This window comes from Lipotes vexillifer, unplaced genomic scaffold (genome assembly GCF_000442215.2).
Source record: "Lipotes vexillifer unplaced genomic scaffold, Lipotes_vexillifer_v1.1 scaffold1129, whole genome shotgun sequence".
NCBI lineage: Eukaryota > Metazoa > Chordata > Mammalia > Artiodactyla > Lipotidae > Lipotes > Lipotes vexillifer.
Window position 1 is genome coordinate 261,711 of NW_006789022.1, and position 15,146 is coordinate 276,856.

At 44.8% G+C, this 15,146-nt stretch overlaps 1 protein-coding gene across 2 annotated transcripts; it reads right to left on the minus strand.

Annotated features, from left to right (window-relative positions):
- Positions 1 to 3,699: 3,699 nt before the first annotated feature.
- RBM4 (RNA binding motif protein 4) lies at positions 3,700 to 11,271 on the minus strand. 2 transcript variants are annotated; one of them, XM_007461925.1, is made up of 4 exons: positions 11,142 to 11,271; positions 9,607 to 10,030; positions 5,785 to 6,472; positions 3,700 to 4,118 (listed from the first exon to the last, which is right to left on the minus strand). In XM_007461925.1, exons 2-3 carry the CDS (start codon positions 10,016 to 10,018, stop codon positions 5,793 to 5,795), a joined length of 1,092 nt encoding a protein of 363 aa, XP_007461987.1. In that variant the 5' UTR covers positions 10,019 to 10,030; positions 11,142 to 11,271; the 3' UTR covers positions 3,700 to 4,118; positions 5,785 to 5,792. The 2 variants fall into 2 exon arrangements, with proteins under 2 accessions (XP_007461987.1, XP_007461988.1); XM_007461926.1 differs by lacking the exons at positions 5,785 to 6,472; positions 11,142 to 11,271 and having other exon boundaries at positions 4,099 to 4,118; positions 9,607 to 10,018.
- Positions 11,272 to 15,146: the final 3,875 nt, after the last annotated feature.

Genomic DNA, 15,146 nt, shown 5'->3' on the forward strand with positions numbered 1-15,146 from the left:
CTAAGTTAAGCCATCATCTCATGCTTAAGTCAGAAAAAAGCCGTTAGCATAAAACTTATTTTTATCAAAATTATCCACGAACAGGCTTGCCTGGTGGCGCAGTGGTTGAGAGTCCGCCTGCCGATGCAGGGGACACGGGTTCGTGCCGCGGTCCGGGAAGATCCCACATGCCGCGGAGCCATGGCCGCTGAGCCTGCGCGTCCGGAGCCTGTGCTCCACAACGGGAGAGGCCACAACAGTGAGAGGCCCACGTACCGCAAAAAAAGAAAAATTATCCACGCACATAATTTAGCAAAGCAAATATAACAAGGCTTTCAAGTCTCTTGCCCCATCCTCCCCAGAAGCAACAGATCTTAGCTCTTTTCAGCGTTCCTTACCTTCGTGTCTGAGTAAGATGTTCACTGTTCTCCATTTACCACTTTAAGAAATTATCTATTAATTTTTTTTGGTAATATTTGGCTGCGCCAGGTCTCAGTTGAGGCACGTAGAATCTTCACTGCTGTGTATGGGATCTTCGTTGTGGCATGCGGGATTTTTTTTTTTTTTTTAACTTGTGTCGTGCAGGATTTAGTTCCCTGACCATGGATCGAACCCAGGGCCCCCGCGTTGGAAGCCAGGAGTCCCTATCTATTGATTTCTATTATGAAATTTTGAATTTTGCTCTTACACACCCCATTACTTACCCATCCACACTTCCCTATTCTCCCAATTTAGACAATTATTTTATTAAATATATAAATCATGCTGCCATGATTATGACTCGGTAGAGCTCCTAATTATATTTTATGAGTTTTGGTTTACTCTGGAATTAGCATTTAAATTTTTTCATTTATTTTCTATTTTCTTATCAGCAATTGAGCTAACTCTTCAAATGAACCAAAATTTCCTCAAGATACTCAAATATGCTAAGTTTCAAAATCAGTCTTAGAGTCATTCCATTCTAGAACTCAACTTTCCCTTGCTGCAACCTAGAGTACTGTTCTCCAAGCCAAATCAGAAAAGCAGTCCTGGGACTTCCCATTGCCATCATTTCTGGGAATTCCGTTTGCCTCCGCATGAGACCACATGGAGAATTCCAGTACTAAGCAAACTTTACTTCAGTAATTTGCACCAGCATTTAATACCACAATGCAAATAGTCTACCTCTCACTACTCCATCCCCCTAGAGTCTAGCTTATTGCTGATGTAGCTCTGGGATAAGAAGCCTGGTTTAATTTGGCATTCCAAGTCAACCCCAATTTTGAGGGTGTGTGGATGACTTTTAAGTGCAAGTTAATCTAACACCAATTCAGTATCATCCTGAAAACTGCCCTCCTAAGTCCTCTGACTCATCCAGAATCGGGCTTGGCCAGACGCCATCACAACAGAATGGTGTAACCATTCCTATCTCCACCTAACATATATACCAGTTATTTGCACACCCACATTGCCTATGCAGAAGGCTGCCTGTGTAGGCAAAGTAAGGACAGGAACCTAATCATCTTTATTCTCCACATGGTACTTACATGTAGTTGGTAACCAGTGAGTACTTCACAATGTGCAAAGCAAGCTCTCAGGTGGATGCTAACCACAGTTTACTCAACGGAACGAAAAGTGGAAGGCTACATGGGAATTCCCTGGCTGTCTGGTGGTTAGGACTCAGTGCTTTCACTGCTGAGGGCCCGGGTTCAATCCCCTGGTGCAGAACTAAGATCCCACAGGACATGCAGCACAGCCAAAAAAAAAAGTGGAAGGCTACAGAAAGCTAGTGTATTAAAGCATCACTCTTAAAAAACTACTGTACAACTCCTGAGGCTAAGCGTTAGCAGTATAACTTTGTCAATGACACAGGGCAGACTATGTGGCCTCAACTCGAGATACATTTGATTGGAAACTCACACAAAAATAATTTCAAAAAATGTAATGCTGAAATATCAGCGAACTCAAGCATTTCAAAACAACTTTTTAAAGTTTTAGAACTACTTTTCCACTGTTCTTAACACTGTTGTTCCTTTCAACAGTAATTTTAAAAGACAAAAAAACCTACACTATAGTAGGAATACAGCATTAAACCAGCCCAGATTCTGGCAGTCATGAAAAACTCAGGTTGTCTGTTACAGGGAGATCATGCTCTCAGGAGAAAGAATGCTTTATCATGCAAAAATATATTACCCCCATATTTAATCCACTGACACGTCACCATCTTCATTGACCATTCCCATCTAAACACTCTACTTGACATTATGTAGTCTCCCTCTCTTAGAATATAAGCTCCAGATCTAGACCTAAAACAGTACCTTGCAGAGTATCACTGAAAATTTTTATTTGCTCAATCAGTGAACACTGCTAGTCCCCATCTTTTGAAACCTGCCAACCCCACCCGTCGGACCAAGGGGTATGTTCATCAGTGCTGATCAGTAATGGGTCCATCCATCTCTGGCGGAAAAAAGGAACCAAAGCAGGAAAACTCTCTAAGTGGCAGTGGCAGAAAACCAAGCCAGCCAGGGAAGATAAAGACAAATACAAGGACATAGCCTAGATATTAGTCATAATCTTCTTTGTTGATCACTTATCTGTAGGAGCTAATAACTCTTCCCACCCCTAATCCCAACTCCACCAACAGTTTTCCCAGAACTGTTGTCTTTACCACTTGACCTCTCACCAAAGACAAACTGCCATATTCAGTAAAATGGTGGCTGGGAGATTAACACATAAAACACCTCTCACAGGGTTTCAGAGAACAAATATCGAATAAATTACAAGCTGTACTGTTATCCCCATCTCAGCCATCTATGAATTAGAAACAAGAAAATCTGAGAGACTACCCAACTAAAAACCAGCTGCTTTTTCTTATCTCCCATTACCACAACCCACCTTTCCTAAAAGCATAACGCCCGGCATACAGTAGGTGCTGAGTATTTGTTGAATGATGCTGGGAAATGCCCTAACCAGACACAACCTCACTATATATGTTAAAACTGGAGCAAGAAGGTACAGACAAAAAGCATTTGCAAGACCGTCTGTTTTGATAAAAGCATGGAACTAAGAAGCAGTGGCTCTTCCTTGTACTCACCCCCCATCCTTGTTGTTAAACAATCTAAAGCTCACTTCTGGGTCCTTCTTCTATGCCTATCATTCTAAAGGAAATGAGGTACTAGTGGGGCCACTGAAGAATTCTTTGGATTTTGGCAGAACTGTACAAATAGATGGTGAAAGGCATCAAAAGGTGTTGCTTACTGGCCTAGGAAAATAGCAGAATGCTGTTGGAGCCACAACTTAATTTTCCATATGGCATGAAGTGAAAGCTGACCTCCTGTTCCCTCAAACCCTTCCTTATTCTAGACCTCTTCCTTGGAAAGTAAGTCAAACTAGATGTACTGATTGATTGGGTGGTTGGAATGGTAGTAGTAAGGGGTGGGTGACAATTGTTTCTCAAGCAGGGAAAAGTCCCATATCTCAAAACTCCTAGTAAGTTGATGGTTTTTTAACAAAGGTGTATGAGAGACAGAAAGTCTTTAGTGGAATAAGCCTGCCTGCCTGGGTTCTTCTATATAAGCCCTCTTTTACCTTTGGCACCTATAAATCCGATCTACAATAAAGAAAACTGCAGTGATGTTCACCCAGAACTGAATGTCAAACTTTATACCCTCCCCTTCTCTTCCAGAGACAATAAAGAACCCAGACACAAGCCCAAGTAAGAACTCTCTCAAAGCACACATTCCCTAAGTTGAAAAACCATTTATTTCACTGGAAAGAAAAAAGTGATCCAACGCTATGTGTCTACCTGCCATAAGCCTTTGGGTCAAAAAGACTCAGGAGCAGTGACACTCTCACAACACCCACTGGAAGCAGGAGGTGGGGATACAGCACAACCCCCACCAGTTTCTGCACACAATGAAACCTGCTGGGAGAACAGAACATGATGGGAAGCTACAGAAGTATTGAAGGACAGAAAGAACACGGAAATGGGCAGGAGAGAGGAAAGAAGAGGTGGTCTGAACTTAACAAGGTAAATTAAGGTCCACGGTTCCTGGGGGACTGAACGCACAGAGCTGAGAACGTCCCGGAGATGGGGTACCACGAAGGGTGTATTCTCATGCACAACTGCAGCTCGGAATTTCAGCCCACACACATCCCACCTGAAAGAGAGCACAATACAGGGGCTTTACAGCAAAGCTCACAAGGGCTTTCCCACTTACACTTCAAAGAACATCTTTACAAAGTATGGTAACTTGACACTCCTTTTAAGTTTACTTGTATCCATCCATAGTATAACAATAATCTCTAAAAGTGAAAAGAGCTTGAAGGCCAGACAGTAACTGGGAAGGGTCAAGCAATCCCAGACTAGCCTTCCTCTAAACGAAATAGCAAATTTTCTTTCACGAGAGTAGACAGACATTGCATTTCTCTTGATGTAAGCACATTAGCATTCCTCAGAGAAGGCAATTCCACATTTACAAACTGTCACTGGAGAGCAGGAAAAAGGGAAAGGTTCCAATTAGCTCTTAGCTCTCCGCAGTAAAAAGTATGTTTGAATCTTGGAGTTACAAGTTAAAAACCGTTTAAGGTCTAGGAAAAAGTGGCATTAACTGAACAAGCTGTAAGACCTGAGGGCATCCAACTCTGCCTAGGGAAGAAAATAAAACAAAATAAAAGAACGTACTGGAGGGCATGTGTAAGCTACACATCAGGTCACTCAAGTTTCTTCTCCAGCCCTATCAGTGATCTCCTATCCAATAACCCTGGGCAAGTCACATACCTTCTGCCCTAATGGAAAAGATGACAGTATCACCCATCCTGTTACTACAGGATTACAGATCAATGGTAATGTCTGGGACACAATGGGAGCTACTCAAGACAAAGGGTGTTGCGAAACACCCTTTAATACAACAGCAATCTCAAACACCTAGAGCCCAAAGCTGGCACGCATCAGAAGAGAATACACTCAAGTAGAGCCAAATGGATCATGAGGCTCAAAATGTATAGGAAAAAGCCAGAGGACTCAAGGTAGAGCTGGTGGGAAGATAAAGGGAGTGATGTGCTTAAGGCAAAGCTCCCAACCTTGGATTTCAATATTACTGAAGAAGAGTAGAATTAACAGGGTGCGTACATATTTACGTTATTATATACCTTAAAGAAGTGGAGAGAATGTCAAATCTAATACTGTGGGGACAGTTTAAAAACAAAACTGAACAAAGTAAATGGGCTCTTACAGGACAGATTCAAAGATAAAGCAATGGGGTAGGCATTCTATTCAGCTCAGGGAATGAATGTGAACTGAGCAGAGAAGTTGAATTTGAGTCTATGCCCCAGACTCCTTGCTGAAATCAACTTTATAAGTTGAAAGATATCTTTTTCTACTCCTCTCTGCCCCAACTTACCATCAGACCTTTCACACAGCATGAAGCAGAACAGGAACCTTGCAGACCTTAGTAATGTCACACACCTAGGAATTTCAACGAAGGCTCTGAGAAACGGCACACCTGGGTCTGAATGTCTGGTTTCCAGGTTTGGTTCAATTACAGCACACAGGTGTGACCCAAGATTCATCACACCACTGTTTGCTTTTCCAGGCACAAATGGAATCAGATTGACTCCCAGGACTAGGAGCCCTGGAAAAACAGCCATGAGGGATAAGGATGTTTATATATTTCACAAAGTAGTTAGGACTTCTCCCTATCCTCTGAACCATTAGCAACCTTACCCTAATCCTGCAAAAGCAAGCAAGCAGGGCAGCCTAACTGGAGCCTTTAGGCTGCAGGAGGGATGGCAAAACCAGAACAAGGGACACCCCACCGCTCTCACCTCAAGCTTTAAAAGGCTGAATACCGCGCCCGATCCGCATACTGCTCCCGCTCATACCGGGCCATGTCGTACAGGGAATTCCGCGCGGCCGCCGAAGCTTGGGACAACTCACTCTCATGCCCGTAACCGTAGCCCTCTCCAACAGTGGGGACTGGGCCGCGACGCAGGGGGCTCCGATCGCGCCCGTAATATGAAGTGGAAGCTGCAGTAACAGCAGCAGCGGCTGCTGCAGCAGCAGCAGCTGTAGCAGCAGCAGCTCCTGAAGTCGGCAACAGGTGTCTATCGTAGGGATCGAGAGAGGTGGAGGTGAGGTGACTGGCCATGGCTGTATTCTGGACTTGTGGCAGCTGGGACAGGGTCTGCTCTGCATAATTATACGCAGAGGCAGCTGCAGCAGCCACTGCCTCATAGGACCGGGCAGCACGGCAGCGCTTGTAGTAGGCATCGAGCGCTCCGTACGCGTTGTTGTAATACAATGAATCCCCATAGCTCATGGCGTAAGGTGTACGCACTGCTCCATATTGCTCATTATATTGCTCGGTAAAGTCTGCCACTCGGCCCGAACGATCTACCGGACACTCTTTGGACCAGTGCCCCTCTTTCCCGCACCGATAGCAGCCGCTCTGGTCTCCCATCCCGGGCGCAGTCCTAAGCCGGCTGGTGGACAACTGCACGTGCATTCGTTTGCCTTGAAGAAACAGACGCAAGAAGGGTTGCTATCACTCTTAGTCATAGCCCCAGCCCCTACCCCAGACACTGGTCATAGCAATGGCTTTACCTAGACAACTCTAATGCAGGATTTATTGCCATTTTTAAGATTTTTTTTAAAAGGTCAGTATAAATTCAGTATAATGACCTGATTTCAGGCAAAGATTAAATGAAGAAATGTTTCAGCTCTAACACCAGTTTAACGCTTAAGAAACTACTCTCGCTCAAAAATAGGCAATTTCATCCTTTGCCAAGTAACTGTGGACAAAAACTACTCTGAACGGTGGCCCAATGTCAAAAGAAACCACAATAATAGTGCTCCACAACATTCTGACACCTCCAATCTTCACTATTAAGACTCCTGAATTCAGTAAGCAGGAGAATGCAAAGGCCAGTCCCCCATACCACCCCAAAATCAAAGAGAATAGAGTAGGACTCTAAAATTACCATTGATAGTAATCCAGACTTGATCCGTGGCTGAGTGCAGTAGGCAAGTTTCAAGACTTTTGGGAAAAACACTCATGAATGGGGGAAGAGGAGTGAAATACAAATTGAAGGACTGCCTTCCCCCTAAATTGGGTCCTTTAAATTGTTAGTTCTGATATTCATTCTAACAGGGATTCTTTACAATATTTAGTGACCCCTTATAACAGGGGGTCAAACAAAACAGGTCAGGCAGCTCACAAGATGCCTGAATTTTCAGAAAGAGTATTATGAAAAATGTGGAAGAAAAGCGGGGATGAAAAAAGTGGAGAATGACCAATAATGTTAGTGTATCAAACTGTTCATGTTAGCAAGATTAAAGTACTTTTCCTCCTTTAGAGATCTAAGATCCTAAGAACATGCACTTGATACTAGTGTTTGCTGAAAATTACAATTTGTATTCTGGAAATGAAAAAGTTTAAATTTTAAACCTTTTCACAGGAGCAGTTTCCACCTAACATGATATACCATTTTAATAGTAAGCAAAACTCCAGCAAAACCTTTCCAATACAAATGGCTATCATGCACCCAAGCATGCAGATGGAGAAGAAGTGAATGCTTAGAACCAGGGGAGTTAACAGATAGGTCATCTACTCAACTAACGTTATAGAAAATGGTAAATATACAATTTCACCTACAAAATTAAAGTTAGGTTCTAGAACACTAAAAAAGGGAAAAGGGAAGGACCAAAATATCAAAAAAAAAAGTCCCGGTTTAAACATTTTATCTGATAAGTGTAGGCTGCCAGTGAAAAGCTAAGATGTGCAATTAAGTACTTAAGTGCCTTAAGTGCTAACCCGTGTCCCTTGTATTTATCCAAGTGGCCACTTTGGCACCTAACAAAACCAAAATAAGGGCAACCGAGGAACCAACCATGTCCCTTCGAGACATAAAGGTCATTAATAAATGTCCTGACCTAAAGATTTGCCAGAAAAAATTCCAAGGTCAGAAAAAGCAGCTAAGTCTTTAAAAATATCTAAAATGGATGTTCCTTAAACGGGCAAACAATAAAAAGAATATCCCCAACACTGAGAAACTGAAAGGGAAAAAGACCATCATAATAAATACTGCTACTCTATATACATATAGAACTGTACTAGACACTGCTAAAGAGAATGACTAACAGTAAGGAAAACAGAGCAAAAACTAGTAACTAAACATCAGAGAGCCTAGAGTTCAGATACCAAGAGTTATGCTCTAAGTATGATGTGTCCTGTATCAGTTCACAATATCCTTCCCTTACACGTGTTAACTGTTACAAGGAGACACCACCACCTCTTCTATGACTTGGTTAAAGTGTAGAAGAGTATCCAAAAATTAGATATCATAAACCCTCCACCAAAGCAGCCTTTGCTCCCAATTAAGTTGTTGACACAAAATAATTCTCAACTTACCAATTAAAAATGGAAAACCAGACCTGAGAGACCTGTGACATTTTTCTTTAATAATGCACAGCAATACCCATAACACAGGGCACCATTAGCTTGGGGGAAATGATGATCAGACTTCCAGGTCTAAGAAGGTCCAATTTAAGTAAACATCAAAGATAGCCGAAATGACTCTTAACAAGAGGAGTGCTCAGGAGAAGCAGCAGCCACTACCTTGTTTGGGCTGAAGAAAGTTGGAATATAGATTAAAAATGTTCACAAGGAGTTGTGGGAATACTCCATAATTTAGAAGTAGTTACACTGAAGGGAAAAGGCTCTTTTCTGGCTTTGACACTGGGAACCCAAAGTAGGGGGACGAAGAGTAGAGTTAGCAACTCACCATGGTTACCACCCCCTTCACAACCGCCACCCTTGCCACAGGAGCTCAGATCTTAAACCAAGAAAACAAAATGTCTATCCACAGCATCACTCATGCTGCCTTCCAGGCACACTATTAATCTAGTCAAGGCTCCAAGGTTAACACCCATCTAAATGCTCTATTCACCAAGGATGTTAGAGCTCACTCCTCAAACCAGTGAAACGGCTTTGCCATTATCGCCCCCCAAATCCCAATGCCTTCTCCTCAGAAACTCCTGAAATTAGCCTTCAGTTCTAGAGTGTCCTCGTCCTCCAAACCAAACCTCTTGGTGCAAGCATAACAGAAAAGCAGTAAAAGCTATAACAATTTAAAGACACTAGTTTTCTCAAGACTTGTTTAACGGCAAATTATGTTTACTGAGAAGCCATGAATTGGGATGAGGTGGGGGAGCTTCACAGATATTTTGCTCCTAAACGTGTGGCTTAAGCCAGCTTTTGCCAGGTCCTTCCACATACAAAATAACACATGGGGTGCTGAGGCAATAAATTTCAGAGTGAAACACTGTTAGGTGCTCTACTACCCCCCCACCCCACAAGAGACAAAACAACTGAAGAAATCTTCAGAGAAAAGGATTTCTGCACTAATAGGCAAAAAAGCCTAGGGGTTCCAAACTAATGCCAAGTGGTTCTTCTCCCAGACTTGATTTGCCTAAGGTAAAGCCTCTAAATCCCATGCATTCTCCATTTAAGCCCATCACCCACACTTAATCCTCACCATCAGCCAACCAACAGCTGTATCTCTATCTCTATCCCAGACCCCTCCTATCCAGCCTATTTTCTACACAAAACCTTGTGTTCAGCCCTCTTCCCAAAGAGGGTGGTTCACCTTGAAACTCTGTGTTGTCAAGGCCCCTGATGGCCTCCACTGCATCCTCTGCCCGCTCCATGTGTACAAAGGCATAATCTTTCACGATGTCACATTCAATGACTGGACCATACTCCTCAAACTTGGCCCGAAGCTCCTTGTTGGTACAAGTAGGACTGATGTTGCCTACATGCAACTTTGTGGATGTTTTGCTCTTATTCTTGCTGGCTTCCACGTTGATGTTCACCCCATGCAGCTTGTAGTGGTGCAGGTTGCGTATGGCATCCTCTGCCGCCGTCTTGTCCTCTATGTGCACAAAGCCGTAGTTCTTAATGATGTCACACTCCAGCACCTTCCCATACTGCTCGAAGAGTGAGCGGATCTCCTGCTCTGTGGCCTCCCGGGGCAGGTTTCCAATGAACAGTTTCACCATCTCGGACACAGCCTGGGCGAGAAAAAAATGAAATTTCTAACAAAAGACCTCAGGCCCACGTCAGTTTAAAAAAAAAAAAAAAAAATCAATACTGCCATCTCCTTTGGGTCTGGCAAATATTTCCAGTTTTCCCCCCTCTCAGACGCCCCACACGCACACGCACACCCCCAGATAATAATCAAAGGGAAGTGGGAATAAGGAGGCCCGCTACAATTCCAGCTATAGAACCTACAGAAAGGAGAAAGCATCTGTGACACAGATCCTTAGCAGACACAGACAAAGGGTTCGGTAAGAGCTGAATAGTTTCAAACGGAAACGCAAATGAAAGCGGGGCATAAATGCAGCCCTGGGGGTACTGGGCTTTCTATCTACTAAATAGACGGCAAATTCCCTGGAGGTCCGGTTAGGACTCCACGCTTTCACTGCTGAGGGCCCGGGTTCAATCCCTGGTCGGGGAACTAAGATCCCGCAAGCCACGCGGCGGCTCCGCCGCCAAAAACAAAAAAAGACAGAAAACAAAGGTAACTGCTTGGCTGGCTGGACTGACTGAAATTATGAACTGGTTCTTCCTCTCGTAACCTAATTAGCCATTTCCTGAAAAATAGAACCTTATAATAGCTACGTTTTAGGGTTTCCTTTGGAAGCAGTGAACCCGTGACTTAAGGTGGATAGCGAGGCGTTCGGAGAGTACAGGAAGTGCTGGAGCGGGGAACGCCTCTCTCGGGGTGCCGTCCTACGAGCTCCTGGAGAACTGGAGAAATGCATGGCCGGAGAAGGGTCCCTGAGCCTCAACGGCCAGACGACAGTGTCTCGGGGCTTCAAAAATTCTCGAAACGGGGTTGTAATTCCTAAGTCTAACGGAAGCGCTGTTATCTCGGTAAAAGCCTCGAGGCAGTAAGCCGAGCAAAGTCGGATAGAGGGCAAGGTGGGGAAAAAGCAAGGTTTTCTCGGGGGAGGTCGTGGGGGAAGGGCTGCTTGAGGCTTACCGCGCAACGCCGAACACCGAGGTCGGCTCTCAGTGACGGGTGCGGAGGCCAGGACCACCCCAGGATACCCCTAAAGCCCAAGCCGTGAGATTCAACAGGGCAAAAAAAAGACAGGGAAGGGGCTCGGAGTCTCTCACCCGCACGAAAAGCAGCAGGGGCTCTTCCTCGCGGCGCGGACGCTTCTGACAAAACGCTAAAATGGCGGCGGCTGCAGCAGTGACTCTGGGTAGAGAGGGGGAGGTGAACCTACCACCGGATTGGCCGTTCAATAAAATAAAAGGCAGGCGTTCCCGTAGACCCTCTCCCTGATTGGTTACCAAGAACGCCAATTACCTGAGGCCTGGAAGAGGTGGAAACGTCAGTAACCCCAAAGCGTTTATACGAAAGCCAATGCGCACCGCTCTCGACAAACCGAAGTCACTGATTGGATGGAATGTCGGCGTGAGGGAGGAACTACCAACGTGGGCTTCGCTGGCGGGGGTTCGCCCGCCCACAAACCGAAGTCACTGATTGGATGGAATGTCGGCGTGAGGGAGGAACTACCAACGTGGGCTTCGCTGGCGGGGTTCCGCCCGCCATTAGGCGGAGCGAGCGAGGGATCCGGTGTGGCTGTCTTCAGCTTCATGGCGCCAACTTTGTTAAGCTTCTACATTTCGCCACTCCACGTGCGCTCCATTTTGCCTTCTACTCCACACTTCTCCCTCTAATCTCCCAAACGCCATCCCCTTCGCAGCCAGGGTGCTGCGGGCGGTAGCTTACGCAGACCCAGAAGCCAGGTAAGAAAAATAGCAAAGCTCCCCACCTGAAGAAACCAACCTCCTCCTTTGGCCAAGAATCCGCACTGGCGCCCTGGGAGTCCCGGAGCTACCCCCACATTGAAACTAATTTCATAGGTGGTGAAAGGAACTCTGAAAACGGTTAATGGGCTCAGCTTCAATTAGGGTATAAAGGCCCCGACATCGGCTCGGTTGAGGGCTGCATTACTCAGGAGGCGCCTAAGAGTTCCTTGGAGGAACCAGCCTCCCGGGGTCCAAGATGAAGAAAAGGCTTCTCTGTGTGACTGTGGAGATTGCGCATACACCCCCACCCCGCCCTGAGAAAAAACTAGAGCAGCAAAGTTTTTTGTTTTATTTTATTAGGCGCCATCAGCCAGAGCTGTAGGTTTAAACTCCTAGAACCGACCTTAGAGGGAAGAGCCTAAGTCACAACCAGCTATAAGCAAAATACAATCAAAACAGCATTCTCCAGAGGGTCCGGCTTCCCTCATCACATTTTTTATCATCCTTTGGCTTCTTCACATAATCCCATAATTCACTGAACAAGCAATGACCCTTTTGCAAGGCAGCTTTTGAAGAGGGAGTTTCAAAAGGGGGATGGAAGAACTTAAAAACATAAAAGCAGTGAGGAAAGGGATCAGGAAGTGAAGATGACAAAAGCAGAACATACTACCGTTCAAAGCAGCCCCCCCAAAAGGGGTGGGGATCATAAAGAGAAAGGTGAAGTCAAAGTTATGGAAATAGATTTTAAAACCTGACGTGACTCAGAAATCAAACTGTGGGTAATTGGTCAAGAATTTATTCTAGGGTGGGAAAAGGCAGGAATCTAAAAATGTCACATTTACAAATGTAGTGGTCACTAATCTTGGTCCGTTTTCATTGTGGATCCTGATGCTGACACTGCGGCTCTGAATAAAGGCCAAAGGATCAGTGATGAAGAAAACCAACTGCATGTTAGCTGCAAGTGTGCCCTCTGGAGGGGCCCTGCATCGGGAGGTGGTCACAACTCCATGTGTGCAGGTTCGGAAACACATCTGGTATAGAAATCCTTTCAGCTCCTTTGATCTTCCAAAATTTTTGTCCTAATAGCCTTGGAGATAAAACTTTCTTCCGAAATACCAAAGCATATGAGATCAGTTTACTCTGTGAAACTAGGAATCTCTCCAAGTCCAAAGAGGAAAAACTGGGAATAGAAATCTTCTTGGGATCACAGTTCAGCCCAGTTTGCAGACCACCACCCACACCCACCCCCTGATCTAATTATTCTTGGTTTACCTTCTGAAAGCCCTCTAGGTCCAGTTATATTTGTTTCATTTTGCAAGCTCATCCAACTGAGTAAACCACATTAAATCATTCCCCTGCTTTTTAAATTAAAACCCATGGCAACTGGAAAAGTTTCAATTCACACTACCCCACCTGGTTGTTGTCAGAATCGCCCAATCTCTGGAACAATACTCCCACCCCCATCCCTAACACACCCCACCCCAACTATGCTCCAGCACACTGGCCCCTTTGTCCCAAGCTCATTCAGACTGAAATGTTCTTTCTCCAGGTCCTTCACTGGCCATCCTATCTAAGCACAGCCCCCCCACTCCAACGCTACACCTTGGAACTCTATCCCATGACTCCATGTTGTTTTGCCAAATACTTACCACCACTTGAAATCCTATTTGTTCGTTCATTTTCTTACTCCCTCCCACCCCCTGCCCCCAGCAAATACTTGTTCTACAGGGGCAAGGACCTTTTCTTGTTGTCTACTATTACCCTGTGTTAAAACTGCCCCTGGCACTGGTAAGCACTCAAATATTTGTTGACTAACTTAACAAATAGATAAAGCATGAGTTAAATTCTTGATAACCAAGAGGAGAAATGACTTTGGATTTGCAGTCAGTATCAGCTTAAGAACATGGACACTTAGTACTAAAAACAAGCCCTTTTGCTCTTATCACCTAGTATACTTTCCAGTCTCCCTCAAACATAAAAAGCCCAAAAGCCAGGGGTAACTTATGCTACAGCTTCTGATCACCAGGATTACGTTTGACAAATGCTGCAAAATGAAGCTTTAGGTAGGGAGATTTGTAGCTCTAGTCTCCATATTGATGTTCATTTACCCAACTGTATTTTACCAAAATACTTAAAGATTAAAGGTTTTTAAATTAAGGATATCTGGTCCAAGCCCTCTACCTTACCACACCAACTACAGAGAATCGGATGTTTTAAAAGCACTTTGTCTGGAACACTGAAAACGGCCACTTTGGTGATGCTTCTGATCAGGTTACCAAGCCTCTAAATTAAAAGATAAAGCAACTTGTCCAAAGTCTTTCTGTCAGAGCCAAGCTTACGTATGTTCTGGCTCCACATCTTGAAGAGATGAAAGAGGCTGGAGCCTGGACTCTTGAAAGGGAAATGAACAAATCCAAATTCAGGGGGAAACACTGTTGTCAGTGTAGACCACTCAAATGTGAATAAGCAATCTATTTGTTTCAAACCCTTTCACACTCTTAGGAATGTATACAACTTATATACCTAATAACTCTGGCTCCTAATCCAAAAATGAGTTACTGGTATAATAAGGGCTCAAATTAAAAACCAGTAATCTCCAGGGATGTTCAGAGGGAGCCACTAGGCCAGTCAGCAAGCTTCCTAAGCCTCCAATCCCACTGCCAACTACACACTCTAAGCCTCCCCTTAATGTCTGTGCAGGGCCCCTACTCCATACCTTTCTTCTCCATACCTAGGGAAATCTGACCCCCAGGACACAACAGTGTTGTGTGACACTGGAGGTGGCCAAAACTGGTATGGTCCAGTGGCCTACATCGCACCTAGGTACCACTCGTTACAGAAATCCCCCTTCTTCACTGTTACTCATACGTGCTGTACTCACACCTATACCCAAAGTCCTTTGCTCAGCTGTGTGCTACCCTACGCAATCCCAATCTCCCCAGAATGTTCTAACTTCTTATTTCTGAGATGGCTAGCATTTAATGAGCAGTGACTATATATGAGGCTCTACACTTGCTATATGTTATTTGCTCCAACAGTCCTGGATGGTTCAAAATGGCTGGTTCAATTCCTTGATCCACTACTTTCTAGCCATGTGATCTTCAGAAGTTACTTAACCTACAGCCTCAATTTCCAAACTAGGTTTAAATGTACCTAATACAGGCTTCCCTGGTGGCGCAGTGGTTGAGAGTCCGCCTGCCGATGCAGGGGACACGGGTTTGTGCCCCGGTCCAGGAGGATGCAACATGCCACGGAGCAACCAAGCCCATGTGCCACAACTACTGAGCCTGTGCTCTAGAGCCCATGAGCCACAAATACTGAGCCTGCGTGCCACAACTACTGAAGCCCGTGCGCCTAGAGCCT

Coding starts and splice junctions, on each gene's coding strand:
- RBM4 (XM_007461925.1), bottom strand. CDS start 10,018: ATGGTGAAACTGTTCATTGGAAACCTGCCCCGGGAGGCCACAGAGCAG. Junction 6,473..9,606: donor TGACAACACAGAGTTTCAAG/GTGAACCACCCT, acceptor TGTTTCTTCAAG/GCAAACGAATGCACGTGCAG.